The sequence below is a fragment of the Alosa pseudoharengus genome, unplaced genomic scaffold (assembly GCF_046254945.1).
Source record: "Alosa pseudoharengus isolate Yale_2024_CS ecotype anadromous, Long Island Sound unplaced genomic scaffold, YU_APseudo_1.1 YU_APseudo_1.1_scf_20, whole genome shotgun sequence".
In the NCBI taxonomy this organism is placed as follows: Eukaryota; Metazoa; Chordata; class Actinopteri; order Clupeiformes; family Clupeidae; genus Alosa; species Alosa pseudoharengus.
The window spans coordinates 3716379-3739453 of NW_027468664.1; the positions used below are offsets into that span (position 1 = coordinate 3716379).

The 23075-nt window shown below is 38.7% G+C and overlaps 2 protein-coding genes across 2 annotated transcripts in view; one reads left to right on the forward strand and one right to left on the reverse strand.

Moving 5' to 3' along the window:
- Nucleotides 1–1680: 1680 nt before the first annotated feature.
- On the reverse strand, nt 1681–4474 carry pax4 (paired box 4). The gene is made up of 8 exons (XM_076297256.1): nt 4410–4474; nt 4193–4323; nt 3696–3911; nt 3542–3611; nt 3304–3453; nt 2974–3056; nt 2818–2890; nt 1681–2356 (listed from the first exon to the last, which is right to left on the reverse strand). Exons 1-8 carry the CDS (start codon nt 4441–4443, stop codon nt 2124–2126), a joined length of 990 nt encoding a protein of 329 aa, XP_076153371.1. The 5' UTR covers nt 4444–4474; the 3' UTR covers nt 1681–2123.
- A 3062-nt stretch (nt 4475–7536) lies between these two features.
- Nucleotides 7537–23075, forward strand: part of snd1 (staphylococcal nuclease and tudor domain containing 1) — a 148659-nt gene continuing 133120 nt past the window's right edge. The window contains exons 1-9 of the mRNA XM_076296249.1: nt 7537–7735; nt 9809–9958; nt 11695–11815; nt 12464–12545; nt 16677–16837; nt 17357–17448; nt 17591–17749; nt 18051–18157; nt 19681–19771. Of these exons, the coding sequence (XP_076152364.1) occupies nt 7658–7735; nt 9809–9958; nt 11695–11815; nt 12464–12545; nt 16677–16837; nt 17357–17448; nt 17591–17749; nt 18051–18157; nt 19681–19771 (1041 nt within the window). The 5' untranslated portion in view covers nt 7537–7657. The remainder of the gene's footprint in view (nt 7736–9808; nt 9959–11694; nt 11816–12463; nt 12546–16676; nt 16838–17356; nt 17449–17590; nt 17750–18050; nt 18158–19680; nt 19772–23075) is intronic.

Sequence of the window (23075 nt, forward strand, 5' to 3'; positions counted from 1 at the left end):
AAGATAAAGAATATACTAAATATACTAAAATACAAATTATACTAAATAACACTTAATCTAAATCAATTCTAAAAACAGTATCCACATAGTGGGTGATTAATCAATCAAGAGGCGCTTGCAATGACTGAGGCAGGACGACCAGAGGTTCTTTGGAAGCTCAAGTCGGCGGTGGTGTGTACGTACAGTAAAGCTTTATTTAATGGGCCATTAATAGCATTCCCTGTGTTCAATTAGGTCTTATAGATCTTGCTTTCTTAAAGCAACTATATGTTTGTATGTTTTTACCAATTAAAAGGTTAATTTATGTGCAAAACTAGTTTTGTAACATCCAAAAATTCATGTACGGTCACAGAAAGATAACCCCACATCTTTAAAAGATTGCCTTCTTTTTGAACAAAACCATCCTTTGTGGGCTATACATGCATGGCTAAACATGTGTGCTAGCCTGTAACCTAACAGACTTCATAGTGCCCCTTTTTATGAAATGATTCATAATGTGGCCATTTCTTACCACTCCTGTAGCATGCAGGGATTGCACACATGCTCATATGAAAATGTTTTCCTGCCAGTTTACTTCTGTGCATAGACGCTTCAAATAGGCTATGGCGAAGTCATCTTTTATTGATAATAGGCAGGTATCTCTGCTCTGAAGACATTGAGAGCTTTTAATGACCTAAAATCCCTTGAGTATGGTGCATTAATATGATCTGTATGACCAACCGAATATGAAACAGTACTCTTCATGGCATAACAATGCACAAAGGACCTGTACTCACAGAGGGACTACTTTCATTCCAGATTTATAGAGTTGCCTATAAATGGTATGGTATGGTATATGAGATTGGACAGATTTATGAGAAAGTTTTGTGAAGGAATCTGACTTGAGACCGGGAAATGCACTCTACATCTGTGGCATGAGCGGAGGAAGGTCACTGTAGCTTTATTAACTCTTTATTTTGTCTGTCTTTGAAATATTTGGACCAACTTCAAAAAATGTTTGGCAGGGACACTCAAGTTCCCACACATTTATCTCAGACATGTTTCCTCAAGAAACATCATCCCAACTATATGCAAAGTTCTTACTGTCTCACTTCAAAAGACTATAGGCTGTTTTGCAGCAAAGGGGTTTTCTAACCAAATTAAAGCAACGCAATGCAGTAATTTCATCCATTTTCAACATACTGGGTAAACTGTTAGCACTACGGGGGTACCTTATTAGCCTAAAATCAATAAAAAAGGGTCATGCTCCTACCCGCAACATCAACATTGCATAGTGCAATACAGGCATTTCGGGTGTCAGAGACACCATTTAATTCTCTGTATTGTTAATGTCAAAATTAGTTTGAAGTTGATATTTTAAGGTGGAAGAACTTAATTACATTGCCTTAGTTATGCAAAGTTAATGCAAACAACATATTTTGGTTTTTAATTAATTTATGTATTTATTGTTGACAACTTTTTTATAAATCAAATATGTGTGAGAATCTTTTTGTGACTAAATAGTTTTGCAATTACAAACAAACAAATACTGTATTGCATATGTGCTGTTGCTGTACAGTGTGAGTGTAGCACTTGGCTGCTTCATCCACAGTAACAACATAAGAGTAACAACATGAGATTCTTCATTGTGGGGTTGATAAAGGATTATTTTATCTGGCCACAGTTATTTGGTGGGTTTGGTGGGTCAATTAATGATAAAGCATCTTCACATTACAGCATTTTTTTTAATAAAAAAGCTAAGACATTGGCTAAGTGTACTATATAATGTATATTGTATGTGTGTAGTTCCTTTAGTCTTCATAGCAACTAACCAACAAAATATGATTCCTCAACTTCATCATGACCTTTACAGACAAGCAGTTGGTACTGTAGGTCTCACACAACATGTTCTCATGGAAACAGGTAATATACAGAACATCACAAAGCTTTGGGAAATGGAACCTCTCCATATGTTCTCATATGGAAACAGGTAATATACAGAACATCACAAAGGTTTGGGAAATGGAACCTCTCCATTAATATATTGGTGGCATAAAGGGCCTCTTTAATGCCTTGTCACTTGTCAATCAAATCTCCACTTGTCAGTCAAAGCGATTCTGTTAGTATGGTTCCAAGATCTGTCATCATTGAAATGAGCCAAAGAGAGTCTGCTCATTTTGGGGATGCCCAAATGAAAATGTTGGCTGAAAAGATTGATAGTGGGCCCAACACAATCCGGTACTATTCTCTGAGAAAGTAGTTATTTCAGAAGGATCAAACTGGAAATATTTTCTGCCTATATGAGAAGAAGACAATCTGTTATCCTGGTGGTAGGTCTGGGATTGAATTGTCTTGTCATCATGCAGTGATGCAGGTCCTTCGGACAGATGAAAGAATACTGACATCACATTTATACTACAAAGTCAGAAAATGACAGTTAAACTGAGTAGTCTAGGATGCGCTTTTCCTGTTTCACATGTAAACAGAATAAGATAATTGTATTTACGGTAATAACATAAACATGTGTAAATTAATATCATTGTAATATTTGGTTCCCCACCCTTTCTGCAGTTGTGCATGGACCCATTTCCAAACAGAAAACCCTTATTTACTGGAACTTGTTGGCAGTTCTGCACATGGGACTCTTAGCAAAAAGATCTGTCATTACATTTGTATGCAGCACTTCAGTGAGAAATATAGTTTTTCATGAATTTTAAGCTATGCCTTAAACAGTTTCCAGTCTTAGAACATTATCATCAAAGAATCTCAAATACATCGGAGTAAACTTCCCCATGTGTATTACAAATGCAGTATATTTCATAGGAGTCCACAACATACCATGGGATGTCCAGTTGTTTTGCTTGGTCTGACTCTCCCTACTCAATTTGGCTCTTCTATTTGAGAACCACACCTGTATAAAAGAAAGAATCCCTTCATCAGAAGCCTGGTGTGTTGCTGTGGTAATGTAACCTTTCAAATTCTATATGATATTACCTTTATGGTGTCCTCTGGTACACTGATCTGTATCGCTATTCTTTCACGGGCTAACATATCTGGATAGTGATTGTGATGGAACTCTATTCCATGCATGGGGAGAGAGAGATGAGATCAATCAGTTCAATCATGATGCACAAATATGAATCAGAATCAGACACTGCTGACTGACATCTCATCAACCAGTATTGCAGGGGATAACATCACACGTTCATAATACTTCAAATCAGAAATAACCTATGTTCTCATCATTGCAATGGTGAAAAACTGATCGAGTTCCATTTAATGTTTTGTCAAACAAATGAGTCACTTATAAAGAAGTCTGGGAACCTTGCTCGAGAGTCTCTGCTTGTTTAGGGCTGAAACTGGTTTTATTCCGTTGTTGGGTACTGCTTGGATGATGGTTAGATGACTGAAGAACAGCCAGGTGTTCTGTCCCAGATACCCCACTCCCCTGACCTGGTACAGAATTCACAATTTCTGCAAGAAAGACACACACAAGGTGCAGGAGGACTTTCTGAAAGATGTGAACTATTTATTGCTTTATCTTTAAGACTGTGCTGTTCACCTGCATAGATGCCATTTGAGGCAAAAGTGTCAGTCTTCATCTTTCTCAGAATTCTATTGATGGAGGAAACCTAAAAAGCAAAGGCATCACTGAAATGTGCATTTCTCTTTTTGTCCGATGTTATTTTTTCTTTCTAGTCTATTCATTAACTTACACTTGGGATTTTCTCAGCTTCATATGCTCTTGCTGCCAGAAGTCTTTGACGAATTTCCCAAGCAAAGATGTTTGGACTCGCATTCTTGTGTTGAATAATTGTTGATATTACATCAGGTGTGAGCCTCCGAGGTCTACTTCCTCCAATAGCCTTTGGGCAGAGCATCCCGGTTTTCTTATATCGGTTGAGTATCTTGCTAATACAACCACTGGATACCTACAAAAATGTAAATATATAAAACATAACAGTTGTTCACTAACTGACAGCATAACTACACACCTACACAGGACATGAGCTTATAGCAAACGTGGATTCTTTGAAATAAATATATAAATATGTATTTGAATGGACAACATTGTGAGAAAGCATAGGGTAACCCTTTATAGTGTTTAGACAATATTTTTTACTCACTTGGTCTTGTTAACACCCATAGTTTTCACAACAAACTCTTAACACTGAAACATCATTATATGCATTGCCATTTGGCCAAAGTGTACCTTAAGAATCTGTGAGATCTGAGAAGGTCTCACACCCTCTGATGCTAGTTCAATCATCATCCTGCGCTTGTAAGCAGGTAGTGGTCGGCCGTTTAGAAACACACCACCCAGCTGATTGATGCAGTTGTTTCCTGCATTAAAAACGACAAGACAAACGTGTGAAAGATGCATTTACGCGCACGCATGACATTTTGGCATAATAAATAAATAATGTTACCTTCGTTTGTCGGATCCATGTCAGTGCAGCACATAGTTGTAACCAATATTAATACAATGAATGACCTCGTTCTTTAATTAAAAGTACTCCTAAAAGAACGTTAAATACCCTTTTTCAAAAACGTTCTGATAGACTGTGAAAATGCTAACTTAATTCCTTGAAAGGGACAATGAAAAAATCCTCCCCACGAACCTGTGCGCAACGCAGAGTTCACCAGCGTCTCCATTCAGCCCCGGAGCGGGAGATTTCTGATATAGGCTGGGGCAACACGCTCTTATCTGGATGACGCTTTGTCAGATATGGGAAAAGTAAATATTGGATGCAATCTTTTACAGACCTGTTCCCGTGCTGACTGGATTAGGCTATTATCTTTGCTTATAGCCACACAAGCATCTTCCTCACTCTGTGGAGGAACAATACTGTTATAAACCTCACTGCCACTTATGGTGACATTTTCTAAACAGACAGAAGTAGGCTAGTCAGTGGATTATGTTGGACTAGACTAATTGACTTCTTTTCTGCATGTGGCATTGTGGACTTGCTCTCTCTAGAGGAACATTATCTTTCTCCTTAACACTTAGGGTTATGATATATGCTAAAGCGTGCTGATGAACGAAGTATAATTCATTTTCCTTATGGCTATCATATTTTATCACAAGAAAATTCCTTAAGAATACCCAACACATTATGGCCTTACAAAACACTGAGATACAAAACACTGACCATAGCCTGTGGCATATGATGGAGTTGTAATAAGCCTACCAATTTGGAGTCAGCTTTATGCCCCCAGATAATAACGATATGAAAACTAACAAAGTATAAGCCTGCTGTGCAATGATGGTCTGAAACATAGAATTAAATCATAGGTAGCATAGTCATGACGCTAGAGTTGCGTGGTCACGTGACTCCAGCATAATTTCTGATAGTGGCATTGCATGCGAATTAGATGCTTTCTTTTTTAAACAAACATTTGAAAATCTGTTCCACAGTCAACTGCCATATGGTAAAGTGCTTCTGATAAATCATAAATCGATAACTTTGTCTTTTTATTGCATATTCTTTCAAGCATGAGTAAATAGAGGCGGAGAGCAAAATATCAGGCTCAATTGGGATATATTTATAAAATAAAGAGTCTAAAAAGACCTCGCAGATGTCCCTTGTCTGGCCTGTAGATAAAATGTGTTGTAAACGTTATATTTAAATATTTGAAGAGCAAATATTAGCGAATGAGAATATACACAGGCCTCGTCTTTCTGGCTGTTTAATGACTAATTGGGGATCATTAGGTAGGTCCACACAGATCGAAGTACTGTAGAAATATAGGATGGTTTTTAAAATGCCATATGGTCAAAATTATATATTAACCACTGGTTACCAGATAATAATATTTTCATCGTTGGGTGCTTTGTATGTAGAGGACAAACATTCTGAACACCATTATCTCCTTGCCGACGGAGGAAATAGGTAAATAAAGTATTTATTCACAAGAACATAGTGCCCACGCAGTAGAGAATGTACTTTATGACTCACTTTATTAGTCGGAACATAAGTTAATAAAAGCAAGCACTGACTGCAAGGGAAATAGCCAAGCACACCTGGTGCGCAAAAGCCCGAGGGACTTCTATTGACTGTTCAACGTCTTTGTCTTAAGGGAAAATTTGGGGTCTGTACACACAGACAGTAATTCAAATAAATAAAAAAACATTTTTTTCTGAGGGCTGCGTTTGAATTTGCGATTTTTGAAGCATAAAACAAAACAAAGGGCTAGTATATTTTTCGCGTAAATGGGTACCTAAATCTACCCAAAGCGCACAACGACACAATTCGATATTCGTGATTAAACCAACCGTTTCCTGAGTAAAACATACAGTACCAAAAATAAACAGTTTTACGTTTTAATCAACAAAATGATGATGGGCATTTCCCAACAATTCCCCCCAAAATCTCGTTAATTTTCCATCGTTCGCATGGTCCCAGGAGAGCTATGTTAGACCTTTTGGCTAACCACCCAACACGGTCACCTTAGGACATCAACTATGGAAGGAAGCAAAGTAATAGAATCATCACTCATACAGACCACCTTCACGATCAGTAAGCCAATATCTTTCACAAACAACAGCATAAGCGCACCTAAAGTTCCCTTAACATTTTTTCAGACACAGACAGGTGAGTTAGATGCGCTAAATTCAATCCAGGGGCGAAGGGCGAGAACAGTCATTCCACCTTTGCGCATAGCCTACCTAGGCTACAATAACAACTTCGCGTGTTCTCTCTTTTAAACTATTGTCTTACTTAAGCAAAATCATGTTTTAAACTGCGGCGTAATATGTTCATTTCTGTCAAAATTCAAAATCAAGGCTTGATGTAAATAAGAGCAAATTTCTGGACTACTACGTCAAGTTCAAAATGTCATCTTGGTATAGCAATCTGCCCATCTGCAGCTGTCACTGGAATGAATAAAAAGGGAAAATATCCCGTCATAGTTAAAACGAACTAACATTTTCTATGCAGGCATACATTCCAACACTCCCATTCCTATTCCTAGTAAATGGCGTCATCTAGTGATTAGAGTCCTTAACATCACTTTTAGAGTTTCTCAAATTCCTATTTTTTTAAAAGCATGTTCAGCAAATTATTTTGAAACGTTCAGTCTTTTGCAATTACCTTATGGTAGATATTTACGCCTATGCCACACAGGCTGAGGGCATGGATTGCAATTTCTGTGATGTTTTGGCATATTGTTGACAGCCATTGTTTTTCTGTGGACTACTAATGCTTGTTAATGGCAGTTCTTCTCGTGAGCCTATAGGCAACTCAGTGATACGAGGTAAGGAGGATATATGCATTCCAACATGTTACGATATTAAAAGTATAGGTTATGCTTAGTGTCAGTAAGTCACGTGATTTGAATAGCCATATTATATCACTACTGGGCAACAGCATTTAGCCCACTGACTGCTCACTGTGTATGCTGACGTGTCGTACCTCTCCAAGTACCGGATACTACTATTACCATTTTTCTACGTCATGAGGTAATGAGCCTATTTAACTTAGCGTGGGTCTTTGATGACCCCGGAAGAGTAATAGTTTGACGTGTACATTCAACGCATGGGTCCGTATGCTTCCGGTTAAGCTTGTTTGATCAGCAGTGCTCAGTCTTTTACCCCTCTTGGCTTTCAGTGAAACAGTCACATAGGGCTCCTGGTTCCTTACCTGTCTCCCCTAACGGTGAACTTAAACCCACGGACATGGCATCATCGGTCTCGGCACACGCACAGTCTAACCCGGCTCCTGCTCCGGCACTCCAGAGAGGAATCGTGAAGATGGTAAGACCATATGGACACATAAAGTGTTGGGCTAAGGAATTGCTAGCTAGCTAACGATAATTATATAGCAAATAGCGGATAGTCAAAGGTGGGACGCAAATTGAGCTTTTGCACTGATTCAACCACTACATGTAGTTAGAAGTACTTTCATAAACTTTTCATAGGCGTATAAATCCACTCTTGCCAACGTAGGAGACCTCACTCCCCCAGTTTCATGGCTAATGTCAGAGTGGATTGAAACGAAGTAATCAAGGATCTTTGCTAACGTTATGCTTGGGAAGATTCAGCAGTCCAAGCAGACTGTTCAAAACCAACTAATGCTTACGTTAACTAGAATTCTCAAGCTTCACATAGGTAACGTTAAGTGTTACGTTAACATTAAACATGGTAACGTTAGCGTATCCAACCTGGTTATTTAAATGCGCAACGTTACTTTGTTAGACATAGTTTCTCTTGAGTTTATAATGACCTTTGAAACGTCACCACTTCTGTATTCCTTCACTTCAAGATTGATACCTAACGTTACCTTAACCAGTTTCTAACGGTCTGTTGAGACAAATCGATTGTAACGTTAACGTTGTTTAACTACGTGAACTTTATATTAGCCTCCCCTTAGTCAGTGATATTACTTAAGAAATATCTGTCACTGATGCTGCCGACTCCTCACATAGCAGCATGTTCACTGACTTAACGTTAGCGTCTGATATGCACACACAATGTGATGTATTGGTGAACTAGCATAGCTTGCTAACCCAAACCAAAGTGGTCCATGCCTGACGTTAAGCTAAAGTTGTCTCTCAGCGACAGCAAGCCTACGGACCATGTTTTTACTTTGTCCACGTAGAAAATGCCTTGCACGGTCTGAACAGTGACATGGACCAGAGGATAACACTGTAGAATAATCAAAGTTCATGAGCTGTAGCCGCTATTTCTTTTGCTTTTTAGAAGACTATTCGTGTTAGCGCCTTTAGAAGAATACCTTTTGGTAGTCAGCCAACATCTGCCATACTTGCTATTATAGTCTTAAAGCGTTTCAAACGTTAATCGGAATTTCATCAGTTGGAATCAGTGCATATTTGAATGGAGTGGAGTAGAAATGGCTTCATGCACTGAGATAGCGTCTCAGGGTTAGTCAAGAGTTTTCTACTGTTTACTTTTCCCGAGTCTTGAAAGGACTGTTTGAGACTACAGCTGGAAACTGACACGTAGGCCTAATCTCGCAGCCTCTGAGCCTGTATCTCTGTAAAGCTAGCCATAGCTATACATTTTGGAACTCAGAAGCACATTTTGGTGAAGGCTAGTTGAAATTGCAAATGAAAAACACGAGTTTCTAGTATGTGTATAAATTAGTATGGAATATATGTATGTATGTATGCATGCAGATATGATGCTCGGCATAATTCAACTGCTAATTAGTAGCATTTATGCTGTTTCTGGGCTTGCTTTAGCTAGTTAAGCATACATATTTCATGGTCTTTAATGGAAATACACAATCATTAATGATGGAATGAGCCTGTAACTTAAGTGTGAGTATAATAACTTATGATGATGTTTTGTTGTAAAAGGTTGATGTCATCTTGATACAGCATTCTGTGAAATAAAAAGTAAACAGGCCCAGCATGTGTTGAATGAATAGCCATTCATGTGTTCTTCATATTACTTGATAAGACTATCCAGCCTATTGTTACTAACAGCCAATGTTACCTTTGTGTAGAAGACAAAATCACAAAAACTCCATGGCATGACCTCTATTTCTGATAGCTGGTGAAAAGTCAAACTGCATGGGACTGACAGGGAATGTTTTTTTTTTGTTTTCTTTGTTTTTTGTTGTTTTGCCTTAAAGGTGAGATGTTTGCAACTACATTACCTTTTATCAATCCAGTTGTAGAAGGCCTAGTTCCCAACCACAATTGATGAACTGTCCTACTTGTGATTGTTTTTAGACATTGTAGAGGTTTTATACTGATGCCACAGACTTTGTGGCTGGTGCTACACATCTATTTACTTTGTAGCACTGGTGCTACTTGCAAAAAAAAAGGTAACATACAGCCCTGCTATGTGGTAATTTCACAGGTGTTGTCTGGATGTGCCATCATTGTTCGGGGTCAACCTCGAGGTGGACCACCCCCTGAGCGCCAGATAAACCTGAGTAACATCCGAGCTGGAGCTTTGGCCCGCCGAGCTGCCCAGAGCCAGCCAGATTCTAAGGACATTCCAGATGAGGTAATTGTTCTATTTACTGCCATCTATTTAAGTGTCAGTATAACCTTTATATTAGTATCAGTTAAATGTTAAGAACAATTGGATTAATGCCTTTCTGTTAACTTTGGAATCAGTAATTCTAGCATCTCTGCATCCAGTTAGCCTGACAGAAATCGCACACTGTCAGATTTCTTTGACTAGAATCACTTGTCACAATAGCTATGGCCGTTGTTTAGGCTACACATAAACTAATGTAGTACTGTGTGATTTATATGTCCTATTGCTTGGATTGTAAACTACTCTAGACTACAATGGAACCGATGTCTCATAGCATATTTAACTTTACTATTATGGAGGTTAGAGGTGTAGTCAGTGGTTTTAGTGGTGATCATATTGCAATTAATGCCACCAGGCCTATAGAACTGGAAGAATGACCTTAAGTAGAAAAATTGGCAAGTTCTCCTGTTTATCTGTCTTTTATTTTATGTTTATCTGTCTTTTATAATTATGTTTTTTTTTAAATATTTGCTCATATGTAAAGTGCACAATGATATAGAGGAACATTTATTATTATTATTATTATTATTATTATTGTTTATGACTTTGAAGGCGGGTTTCCCTGTGCAGGAAATAGGAGGTGGTGGATACAGCAAAGGAGTTATTGCCAATTATTAAACTTATTGACAATTATTATCAGGATCAGCTAAAATATTGGTTGTCTTATTAGGCGTAAGTAATCTAGAGCTACTGTTTTCACTGTTTAATGTTTGTTGGCGCTGGAGAAATTCATTATTACATATGATGCGGGGATCGAGTGGAGTGAGTGCACCACGTTGGAAAGATAAAAAGGACGGAGCAGTGGACTACTCCCGTTAAGATTCAAACCATTTGAACGTCCCATGATTTCCTGCAGTGGTTTTGGAGAATAACCATAGCTGATCAATCTATCTGTTACTCCACACATCACATTGGTGTAAGGAGGGAAAGTAGGATTATTAGGAAGTCAGTGCATCACTGCTGTCAAAACATGATTAAGAAAAACTCATGCATGCCTCATTCTCCAGTAGGGTTGATTTGCCTACTCCAACGGGCTTTTCACAGGCCTTCCTGAAAAGACCATAAAACAGTGTCAAGTGATGCAGCACTGCAAAATGCAGCAGCTAGAGTTCTTATGAAAATGAAAAGAACTGACCACATTACTCGAATACTTAAGTCCTTGCAATAACTTTCAGCAAATTACAGAATTGCACTCCTAAAGCACTCCTGTGATAGAAGGGGACCAAACTACTTATCAGACATATTTCAGCAATACAAACCTGTCAGATCTCTCAAATCAGAAGAAGAAGATATGCTTGTTGGTAAAATCTGCTGTCAGAACTAAACTTGATAAAGCAGCTATGCAGATCAGCTTTGGAACCAACATCCAGATGTAATCAAAAATGTCAAAAATCTAGACTTAAGGACAAAATGTCTAGATACTTTCTTCTTGCACTTACTTTTGATCTGTGTTTTATTTCCTTTACCTATGGACCTCACTATCTACTTTTGAAACTTACTTACATTTAAAACTATTTTTATTTAGTACTTTTATGCTTTTATTTACTATAATTTACTATTCCTTGCTTCTGTTTATGTAAAGCACATTGAATTGCTTCTGTGTATGAAATATGCTATAGAAATAATCTTGCATTGTCCTCCTTCCCCTCTAGTAGCATGCTGTGTCTATTTCTCAACAGTACTTTTCTTCTGTGTTTTAGCCATGGGCTTTCCAGGCACGGGAGTATCTGAGGAAAAAGTTGATTGGAAAAGAGGTGTGCTTTACTGTGGAGATAAAGACCGCCCAGGGGAGGGAGTATGGCGTGGTCTACCTGGGAAAGGGTAAGATATTGCATTGGTAAATAAAACAATTAACAAAACATGTAGTGGATGCCTCACACTCACAGTCAGGCATCCAGTACAACGACCCCTCTTATTTTCAGGCAAGCAGCTCAGCCAGATGGCTGTTTACTCTACAGATTTATTCATTTGTTTTGTTAGATTTGATATGGTTATTTTCAGCAGGTGATTTGTATGCCTGATGCTGAAGTGACTCGATCAAAATAGAAGTATGTCAACCAGCAGAGAAAAATTAATGCTTTGTCAGCGTATTTTGATGACTCAAAAGATTTGATTCCAGTCAAGCTTGAAACAAAATGCCTATGCTGTGTTGGATGTTTGCTCAGATTTCCGCATATACAGTATGTAATCTAGAGTCTAGTCTTATCTAGTATCATCAGACTTAATCAAACTGAGATCTGTACACATGCTCACTTGCCTGTTAAATACTACTGATGTTCTGTAGCAACTTTTCTATCCATTATGCTCCTGTTAAATGATCAAAATTAGAAATAACTCTCAGTAGGATGTGCCACAAAAACATTAATGTTAACAGTTGTTATAAGTACTCTAGGGACCTGAAACTGACCTTCCTGATCTCTCCATGTAACTGTTTCTGACCCAACTTTACCTATTTCTTGCCATCTGCAGACACATCAGGAGAGAGCATTGCAGAGTCTTTGGTGAATGAGGGTTTTGCCACAGTCCGTAGAGAAGGCATCAGAGGCAACAAGTGAGACTCATTATGTTCTTTATATTGTTACTGTCTGTATAAGTCAAATGGCACTAAAAATATATTAGAACAAAGAAGGAATGTCTTGCTTTGCTAGACCTGTTCTTTCTTATCATATCTACCAGCAGATGGCAGTGTTGTTCAGCTTATTAACCTCAGATGCTAGATGGGGAAAACATTCAGCCCAAACATATCTTCTGAATATCTGATTTTGGATCACTGAAATTTTAACTTGTTCTCAAAAATCCCCTCATGTTGTAGTGTTTTGCTGATTAGATACCGGTATCTAAAATGTGTCAGTTGAACGTTGAAAGCTGGGAACAGTGCCAGTCATCATTTGACCTATCTCCCACTAGTCCTTTTTCTCTCTTCCTGTCTCTCACAGAAACACAGTTGATTAGATTTAGATTTGACCTAGATTGACCCCACTGACTGTGGAATAGGGCAGCCCTCCTCTGCCTAAATAGAAAGTAAAGTTAGACTCTGATTAATGATTGAAAAACTTCTCCTGCCATGCATCTCCAGCTAATGATTAGTCCCCTCTTTGTGCAACTGACTTTTCTGTGACTATTGCTAAACATCCATACTTATTCATTCAGTTATTTGGACTGCCAATGAGGGTGTTTGGTATCGTACTTCATTAACATTTCATCCTCATAACATTTCATAAATGTTTTGCTATAAAGAGAGTTAGTTGTGAACTATTCAGTATTTGGACATGAACAAAGCTAAAACTTCTATCAAAGCTCATGGAGTACACTGATTGAAATTGTAGTTATTATGAATAGAGCTCAGTAAGCCATGTCCCCAGCCATTATGTTGCTCTCAAAATTAGTCTAAGTGCAATTCCAAATGTATACATTTCCCTTCAAAAATTAATAAAACATGTAAGTCTCTTGTAAAAATGAAGTTAATATTTTCTAGGTGTAGACATGGAAATCACAGATGTTTGACTTGAATAATTAAGTAGATTAGTAAATGCCTGTCAGCTTGGCAATTTGCTGGCAGTGTAGTCCAGAGGTGGGAAAAAAGTCACTATTTGGCAAGTCACAAGTAAGTCCCAAGTCTTAGCAGTCAAGTCCAAGTCAAGTCCCAAGTAAAGACAGAGAAGGGCAAGTCGAGTCCAAGTCCAAGTCCAAGTCCCAATCTTTTTCAAGTCCGTAACAAGTCATCAGGTACTCTTCACTTAATAATGCCATTATTAGACTATCGATCATAATTTTAACACATCAATCTAATCTACAGTATTTTTTTTTATAAATGCAGATTAAAACATGTTCAATGTTTCTGTCTTGAAATATTTTACGATATATGCATGCGCATACCTGTGAAATATATGCATGAGCATACCTGAGTAATCTGTACGAAACGGATAGCTACATGACACTCAGCACAGCAGCATATTGTTTTTCCAAATTGCGGTGTCCACTGTAAGGATGAGTAAAAATTTGACTGATGGCATTTCACTGCGCTATGCCACAGATTTGCCTGCAATCAATTTATTAGGCTGTCAACTCATAAGGGAAGCCAAGGTCATGATTTAATGATTGCGATAAATGGTGACGAGAAGAATCGTCACAGGCTACATTAGTTGCTGCTGTTAAATATTTTAAGTTTTTGTGATTAAAAAGTACATTCTCTCCCTAAAGACTAAAGCTTCTTATATGGCATATTAAATACAGCATACATCCCAATATTACTGAGTAACCACAAAGGTAAAAGTAAAACAGCAAAGCTACTATTTATTTAATGTTGGTCCTTCCTCTGTCTCTTGGTTCCCTACACACAGTGCGTGATGCGTGTGGTGGTAGCAGCAGCACTAATCACCTTGCTCTTCCCGCTTATGTCCATTATGTGTTTTGTTTTTTTCGTCGCGGAAGTGAAAGCATCGCTGGGCTGGTCCACAATCAGGAAATTTATTTTTTGATTTTTCGAGACATGTCAAGTCATTACAAGTCAAAGAGGCAAAGTCTGAGTCAAGTCTCGAGTGAATAGTATTCAAGTCCAAGTCGAGTCGCAAGTCATACCGAATTTTATTAAGTCAAGTCTGAAGTCATTGAAATCATGACTCGAGTCCGACTCGAGTCCAAGTCGTGACTCGAGTCCACGTGTCTGGTGTAGTCTCAGGCCCAAAAACTGAATTTGCTCCAAAGTGGAACTCGCCCTATGTATTCAGAAGTTTATTAATCAGTTTTGGTGAAGCATTAAAGATAAGATTGCGTTATTCTTACAGAAGATACCATATTTAGTCTCCATCATAGAAGACATGGGAGTAACCTATGTGTATGTGATATGTAAAAAACAGTATTCTTTGCATGATTTGGTTGATTGCTCAGCATAGCCAATAGCTATCCTGAATATTCCTAATTCTTCTAAAAGATTGCACATAGAACACCTGTCACCTTTTATAATGCGCTTTCTTTATTGTTGTAGCTTTGGTAACAGTTCTGATTGAAGGCTTTGCTTCCACTAAAACCTGGAAGGCTGATGTCTCTGCCAAAGGTTGAGTTACTATAGACTCGACGACTGTTCAGTGTAGTTTAATCACCTGGTGAGTTCATGGTGTGAATTTAAAGAAGGGCACTCAAGCTGAAGTGCTTGGAATTTCACAACTTGCTAAAGGTGTGGCATTTGTTGTACAGAGTTAAAAAAATCACTGCATTTCTGATAAGAGGTTTTAAGCAGAATTGATGTGGCTGGTGCTCTAGTGTCTGGGCATGTGTTCCCTTCTCCAATTAGCAACACACTGCTCCATAACACACCGCCTCTGCTCTGTGCACTGAGTGGGTTTTAATTGAGTTCCTCTTTCTTTCCTTGTTTTTGTACTTGTAAAAAGTGAGAGAGAGATTTGCAAGGAGCCCTTTCAGAAGGCATAAAAGCCCTCTTATCCTCACTGTGATGGAACCCCATTTAAAATCCTTTGACAAACTTCAGCAAAATTGTAATTTGGCTTTCTAACCAGTGGAATGAATTGAGACATAAGTTGGATATTGATATACAATTTGGAGGAGTAATGAAAAGACTGTGATCTCAAGATGTCTCTGTGGAGTCTTTCTAATTACACACTGAGCATGGCAACACAAAGCAATGCATAATTGCACAGAAAATCGAGCATCTTCTGAAAACATACAATGTGTTGTCGTATATATTTTTTAATAAAAAATGTTGGCCGGAAAATATGAACTCGGTGTGCAAAGGCCTTTACTCTGTTTCAGACCATACGGTAGATTCTTTCACACCATCTATTCAGACTGTTTTACCAATATTTACTGATGCATTTCAGTGATCTATTTGGTTTTCTTGCATTATTTATACACACCTTCACAAATATACAGTGCTGCTTGAACGTTTATAAACCCTTTCTAAGTTCATTTTTTTTTAACGTTTTTTACAAAAAATGAAAGTAACCTTATTAAATGTACATCCAAACCCCAATTTGTAAAGCAGACCTTCCAAATAATAGACAGAAACAAATGAAAGTTATATATTTTCATTATATATTCAACAAAAGTGGTTTAGCTCACAAAAACTCAAAATATGACATACGCGAAAATACATGAAGCCATGTAGTTAATAGCTTGTGGCACCTCCTTTTGCAGCCCTCACTTCAACAAAATGTCCTCTGTATCCATTAACCAGTGACTCGCATCTAGTTTTGGGACTTTTTGCCCACTCCTCCTTGCAGAAATCAGCCAGATGAGAGGTAGGAGGGTCAACTGGCATGTACTGCCCGCTTTAGATCTAGCCAAAACATTTCTATCGGATTGAGGTCTGGACCTTGACTATTCTAATCCAGAGTATGAATTATCTTTATCTTAAGCCACTCTATGTATATTCTGAAGTACAAAGTTATGTTTTGAATGTCCTCAGTGGCTAGTAGGATTGACAAAAGTGTTTACTTCCCCTTCGTATAACCATACCACAAGTTAATTAGTTGATGGGCTTTATGCTATCTTACAAAATGTAACCTGTACCCTTCAACATGTAAACTTTATGTTTATTCTTATATTTTTCAGTTTTTTGGTCTGGCTTATTTTGTTTTGGAGAGCCAAGCATTTACTTCAATTTCTGTTTGTCATAATCTGTGTGTGTGTGTGGTGTGTGTGGTGTGTGTGGCCTTGTACACTGAAGTCCTGATCAGGCCAGGCTGTGTGATCTGGAGGACCAGGCGAAGGCTGCTAAGAAGGGGCAGTGGTCAGAGGGGGGCGGCTCTCACACCATCCGAGACCTGAAATATAGCATTGAGAACCCCCGCAACTTTGTGGACTCGCTGCATCAGAAACCTGTCAATGGTGAGGCACTTACCTCCATTCAGCCTATCAGCCATTCAGTACTCCACCCGCGCTGTTCAGCTATGCTGTACCTGTCCACTCAGGTGTTCAGCTATGCTGTACCTGTCCACTCAGGTGTTGTAATTCAGCAGACGCACAGATAATCTGAAGGTTGTGTTTCATCCTCGATGAAGTCACATATTTTATTTTTTATTTTTTTTGTTTGTTTGGTTATTGATTTTTATATTTAATATTGATATTATTAACCTTTTTTACATGTACCTGGTCATTCATTTAACATTGCCATTATTACTGTAGTCAGTCATGTGTTTCCCTTTATGGAATCTAGACCTTTCTAATTGGCTAGTGAAACATAACAGACTATGTTAGTAGTAATGTAAACAATACAAAAACTATACATTGATGTATGAATTGCAGTATAAATGTGTAAAATGTTTGTCTGGATCCTTGGTTTGCTCTGAAAAGATAGATTGTTTCAGTGGCTGTATGAATATCTATCTCTTTTTTTACTCTTCCTAGCCATTATTGAGCATGTAAGAGATGGCAGTGTGGTGCGAGCTCTTCTCCTACCTGATTATTACCTGGTTACAATCATGTTGTCTGGTGTCAAGGTAAGTTAAAAACCACTTGCTTGCCATCGGTTGTTTCCTGATTTCCCTAGAAACAGTCTTTTTCTAGTCCTCCCCTCTTACTCTGAGTAGTGCTTTTACTTCATCTCTTACAAGTTACCGTTGTTTGTATGTGCATATCCAGTGTCCAACGTTTAAACGAGAGGCAGATGGCACAGAGAGCCCTGAGCCGTTTGCTGCTGAGGCAAAGTTCTTCACAGAGTCACGCCTACTTCAGAGGGATGTCCAGATCATCCTGGAGTCCTGTCCCAATCAAGTCATCCTTGGTACCATCATGCACCCGGTATGAATGTAGACCCAGATCAGTGGTCCATCCATTTTGTTCTACTCCTTTTGATAAATGTTTTTAATCAGTTGATACAGAGATGTGCTTAGAGCAAGCCAGGTACAGAGATAAGTTCATATATGTATCAGGACAAGCACTATGAGATCTGTGGTCCTGATCCAAGATTATTGCCCCCTGTATTGGAAGTTAGTGAGATGCCAATGCATATATTTTCCATGTCCATTTTACGAAATGAAGAGGTGAAATATAATTTGGCCTGGATTTTTTTTTAAATACATGTATGTGTTGTGTATTACAGAATGGGAACATCACAGAGCTACTGTTGAAGGAGGGTTTTGCCCGTTGTGTGGACTGGTCTATGGCTGTCTACACTCAGGGTGCAGAGAAGCTTCGAGCTGCCGAAAGGTCAGTTTTTCACTCTACAGAAATGAATAGCACAGCCATGATATCAGGGTGTCCGCGGGGGTTTAAAAAGTATTAAAAGGCAGTAAATCAACTTAGCAAAAATGATGGGCACTAAAAGGTATTAAAATGTTGTAATCGTGATTTTACAAGGTATTACTTTTCGTAACAAATTTTTAAACAATAAATATACAAATTGCCACTCCTCCTTTTAAGTGTTGTAGTAGGCTAGCCTAATATCACGGACAAAGTAATAACTCTCACTTGCACATAGTTTAGGCACAACACCCAAAGTCATCTTGAAATTGTTTTGTTGTTAATCAGTAAGTGCATCAAATCCTCACAGACCCTCTCATTCTTCACGATATCTACATAAAGGTTATGTAGCCCAAGCGAATCGGTGCATGTAATGCTAATGTTATTTGTGATTTTAAAGTGTTATTACAAACCAGATCAGTCACGTAACTTGACAGTGTAGTTAGTATGAAGGCAGACGTTTAAGTTAAACAAACTGCTTACTTATGACGTTTATTTCTAACGTTTACATGTACTAAGAAAAATAAGCAGTTTTGCATCCTTCTCCATGGTGCTGGCACTAGAACTTTGGTGTCTACGGTGACAGTTCAAAATAATGATGAATCATGCCACAAAATGGTTTGTCTTTTCTATCAAGTTATTCAATAGGCTAATCATATAGTCTTAAATAAACGTGTGACCGTGCACATCCCTTTTCACCGTTTTAGATGGGTGCTGGATCTGAGGAAATAATTCAAGAGTAAAAGAGAGTGAACCAAGGTTGGTTGCCTGAGGAAGAGCCAGGGGCTCGAAACGTTGCACGCAAAATAAAAAAACCTTCCATGGGAGCTATATAGTGTGCGGATCACTCTTTTACTCTTGAATTATTTCCTCGGATCCAGCACCCATCTAAAACGGTGAAAAGGGATGTGCACGGTCACACGTTTATTTAAGACTATATGATTAGCCTATTGAATAACTTGATAGAAAAGACAAACCATTTTGTGGCATGATTCATCATCATATGAAATTTGGAACAATGCGACTCAAAAATAGCCTCCGGTAACATCACGCTCTGTCTGCCACGGTTGCATTTGTGGCATTCTGAAACGTCCTTAAATTCTGGATCATTATCACTCATTTCAATTTGGGACCTTGAAGTCGTAATTGTTTGTTTATTCAAAGTCTAAAGAAGTCTGGGCTAGATATGGCTGTGTAGTCTGTGCACCGTAAGATTTATTCCTGAGACAGACAGAAAGATGTTCTTGTAATTAATAGATCGATGATGGACATCTGAGGTACACAAAGGATCATAGTGCTATGCATATATAGAAATTGTGATCAGTAGAAATTGCAGAGTGACCGTCTGAGGTTGTAATTTATAGATAGTTTATTACAAGTTACAAATTACAATTTAAGTTTTTGTTTAGTTAATGCAGTTGTGGTTTGTATTATGGAAATTGCGCAAGCATAATACACTCTGAGTATATTTTCATGTGTCTCTCTTTCAGGTCTGCAAAGGAGCGCAAAGTGAGAATCTGGAAAGACTATGTTGCCCCAACTGCCAACTTGGATCAGAAAGACCGACAGTTTGTTGCCAAGGTAGTAAGAATGGTCATATGTATGTGAATGTATGAAAATACAGATGTGGATAAACTTGTTGGTACCCTCCATATAAAAGAGCTTACAATATTCTCTGAAAAAAGCAGCTCTGGAAACCTCTGGTCTAAGAACAACTAAGCTCACTGTGTCAAATCGCTACTTAACTTTAAGCCACTGACTCAAAATATCATTATACTTTTATGCTGTTGAGGGGATGGTACTTTGTAAGTGTAAAGAAAGGGTATGAAAAGGACTGTTTGTGCAAACAGTGTATTACTTAATTGCTGCCATCTTGCAAGTACTACAGGCTAGATGGCATTGACAGGAAAAATAGTCTCCGTTCACCGCCATTTTGTGGTGTCCTTACCAGATGAATAAATAATCGATTATCACATCACAGTGCCATTCTTATTTAGCTTTTGGCGTAATCTGTGACCTTGTCTACATGTATCCAGCATTTTTCCTTTTTTGTTTCGAAAAGTATTACATCTATAGTAGAGATGCACCGATTGCAATTTTTTGGGTTGATTTCCGATTTTTCACAGAGTTTGACCTGCCGATACCGATTTTATTTCTTTTAGCCACTTTTCAGCACACAAATAGTTATTTTCTATCTTTTCTTTAATAGAACATGTTATAGAAATGTATTCAACTTATCAATAATAGATTGGCTGTGGAAATATACTCAAACTATAATGCTTCCCAGTGTGGGACATTCATTTCACACACTACTAATATAAATGCATTGTTATGGAACACCCATTTTTTTTTTTCTCAAATCCAATATCCAACTAAAACTACAAAAACAATTTTCATGATACATTTGAACATGCTACCATGGAACATATTTTCATATGCATTGATGCATTTATGGGAGGGTGAAGGAAAAGTGGGAGTAGACTATCACGCAAACACCGGGGAGGAGAAGTGCTGATATGCTCCACCATATAAAAATCGTGCACGTCTGTGTTGCGGTGAAAAACTTAAATCCAAATTCCGGTTAAATGTATCAATTATAGAAACTTTCAGAGACAACTGATTCAGTGTTCAGAGCATCAGTTTTCTTCATTGTAGGCTACTATGTCAAAAGCATCTTTAACTTTTGTTTGCCTTTCTAATAGGCTATCGTATGTTCACTTTCACAACATCCACTTCCCAATCTGCTAGACCAGCGGTTCCCAAACTTTTTTTTCCCGCGGACCACCTTCTACATCCTGACTTGGCTCGCGTACCCCCACCATCCGACACATAAAAAAGTAACACATTCTATTCACGCATTCCAGGCATCATGTAACTGGTCTATGAGCTCTCACGCTAAAAAAAACAGTGTGGAGATCATTAGATTGGTTAGATAGCACCTCACTGCAAACCACGCACTGAGGCTTTGGGCAGTCTGTCTCCCAATCCACGTGAAGCCAAGGGCTATATGCCTCATCATACTTTCGTTTTCTTCGCACAGTCTTTTCTGTCTCGTCCCTTCTTCTATCCCCCTGCGCTCGGCTCCACCTCCACCTTCATCAGTCTGCCCCCCATCCCATTCCATCTTTACCTGTCTCCTGCTTTGTTTCTCTTCCTTCTCCTCTTCGATCGCTTTAATTAGGCCTTTTGGACAGTGTCCCTGTTTTTAGCCAGTTTTCCATGTTTGCGTAGCCTTCTACCAGAGCCCGTCTACAGAGAGCCTGGCCACTCCGTATTAAGTCCCATTGTAACGAATTTTGGTTGCAGTTCCACCAGATTTCCACTGGGGGCGATCGCCATGAGTGCAGAATGAATGGGAGTCAATGGAGCTAGACGGCTAAATTTGTCTCTTTCACCTGATTGTCGTTGACAAATCTCAGATTTGATTGTAGTTTGTATAACTTCAACATGGGTTATAGGTCAAAAGTTGAATGAACGAGTACTTATGTCCTTTTGATTTCTTACAGTTTGGGTCGTTGTTGCCCATAACACGCTAGCATTGTGCTAATGAGTGACATCATTGACACGTTTGAAAGGCTTTTTAGAACAATTACGTGACTTTAAAAAATATAATACTCCACCAAGTGTATTTTCTTTGCCTCCCCTTTCGAATACAATATTCAAATTACTTGAAAAAAAATTATATCCCGAGAAAAGTGGATTTTGAGGGGTACAGCTCCATAGACCTCCATGCATTCTGCACTCGTGGACGAGCGCCCTCATGTGGAACCACAGAAGGAACTGCAACCAGTTCAGAAACCGGAAGTTTTCCGAGAGTGGCAGTTCTCCCCTTATTAGACATTCTCTGCTTCTACCTAGCCACGAAACTAACGTGCTAGATATTCTGGCTGCCCGCAGGAAATCACGTGCATTGTGGGTAGCTTATTTATTAATGAAAACATAGCCTATTATAGAGTTTACATATGATTTCCTTTAATTTCACGTTTCCATATCATTATAACCCGATTCGAAATTATTTATTGTTTATGAATCAATTAGATTATTAATTAAGTAATAATTTTTAACACCTTTCCGACATTGCCCTTTTCACCTCGCATACCCCCAAGTGGCAGCTCGCGTACCACCGGTGGTACACGTACCACAGTTTGGGAATCCCTGTGCTAGACTATGGCATTAAGGCATAGCCCTAGTCTACGTGCAGTAAATAGTTTTGAGTATTGAGTAAGTGGAGTTGAACTACTAGAACTGCTTCTGACATCTTATCATGTAGCCTATGATGGCTAAATTTTTTTTCTTTTTAACGTCTCAATCGGTTATCTCTGTTCAGCTGCGCTTGTGGTTCAGCTGTGGGCACACAATTAACGGCAGGGACGGGCAGCGATGAGTGATGTTTACGTAGCCTAATGAAGTGACCGCTTAGTAAATTCCACGCAATATGGCAAAGCACAGCATTCGCTGCATAGAAAAACTCAGTAGCCTATTAGCGCTTTCTTTGTACATCCAGCCCTGGTTGCTAGCTTCTTCAAACTTTGCAATCTCAGCTGGGTGTTGTTACAAGTGTGGCGCGCGAGTGCATTTGACCGGCATAAAATCGGCATGTCTCAGACTGACCTGCCGGTCGCCGGTCATGGCCGATCACATGAAAATCGGCCAATTCCGGTCACCAGCCGATCAATCGATGCATCTCTAATCTATAGTGTAGCCTGACATAGCCAACTCAATTAAGAATTCAGAATTTGAGTCTGGAACTGGAGCATTGAGACATGATTATAGGGCGTGTTTCAGCCGATACAGGGGAAATAAATGCCTCTGCACACAATTGGATAGCCCTAATCAATCAGAGCAATGAAATAGCCTACAGTGAATCCTGTAGAGACAACAGCCA

Bases quoted from the DNA above. Each gene is read 5' to 3' on its own strand.
- pax4 (XM_076297256.1), bottom strand. From the start codon at position 4,443: ATGTGCTGCACTGACATGGATCCGACAAACGAAG. The intron at 3,912-4,192 runs GTACACTTTGGC...ACATTTTTGTAG, and splicing joins AGATCTCACAGATTCTTAAG to GTATCCAGTGGTTGTATTAG. The intron at 3,612-3,695 runs GTAAGTTAATGA...TTTGCTTTTTAG, and splicing joins AAGCTGAGAAAATCCCAAGT to GTTTCCTCCATCAATAGAAT.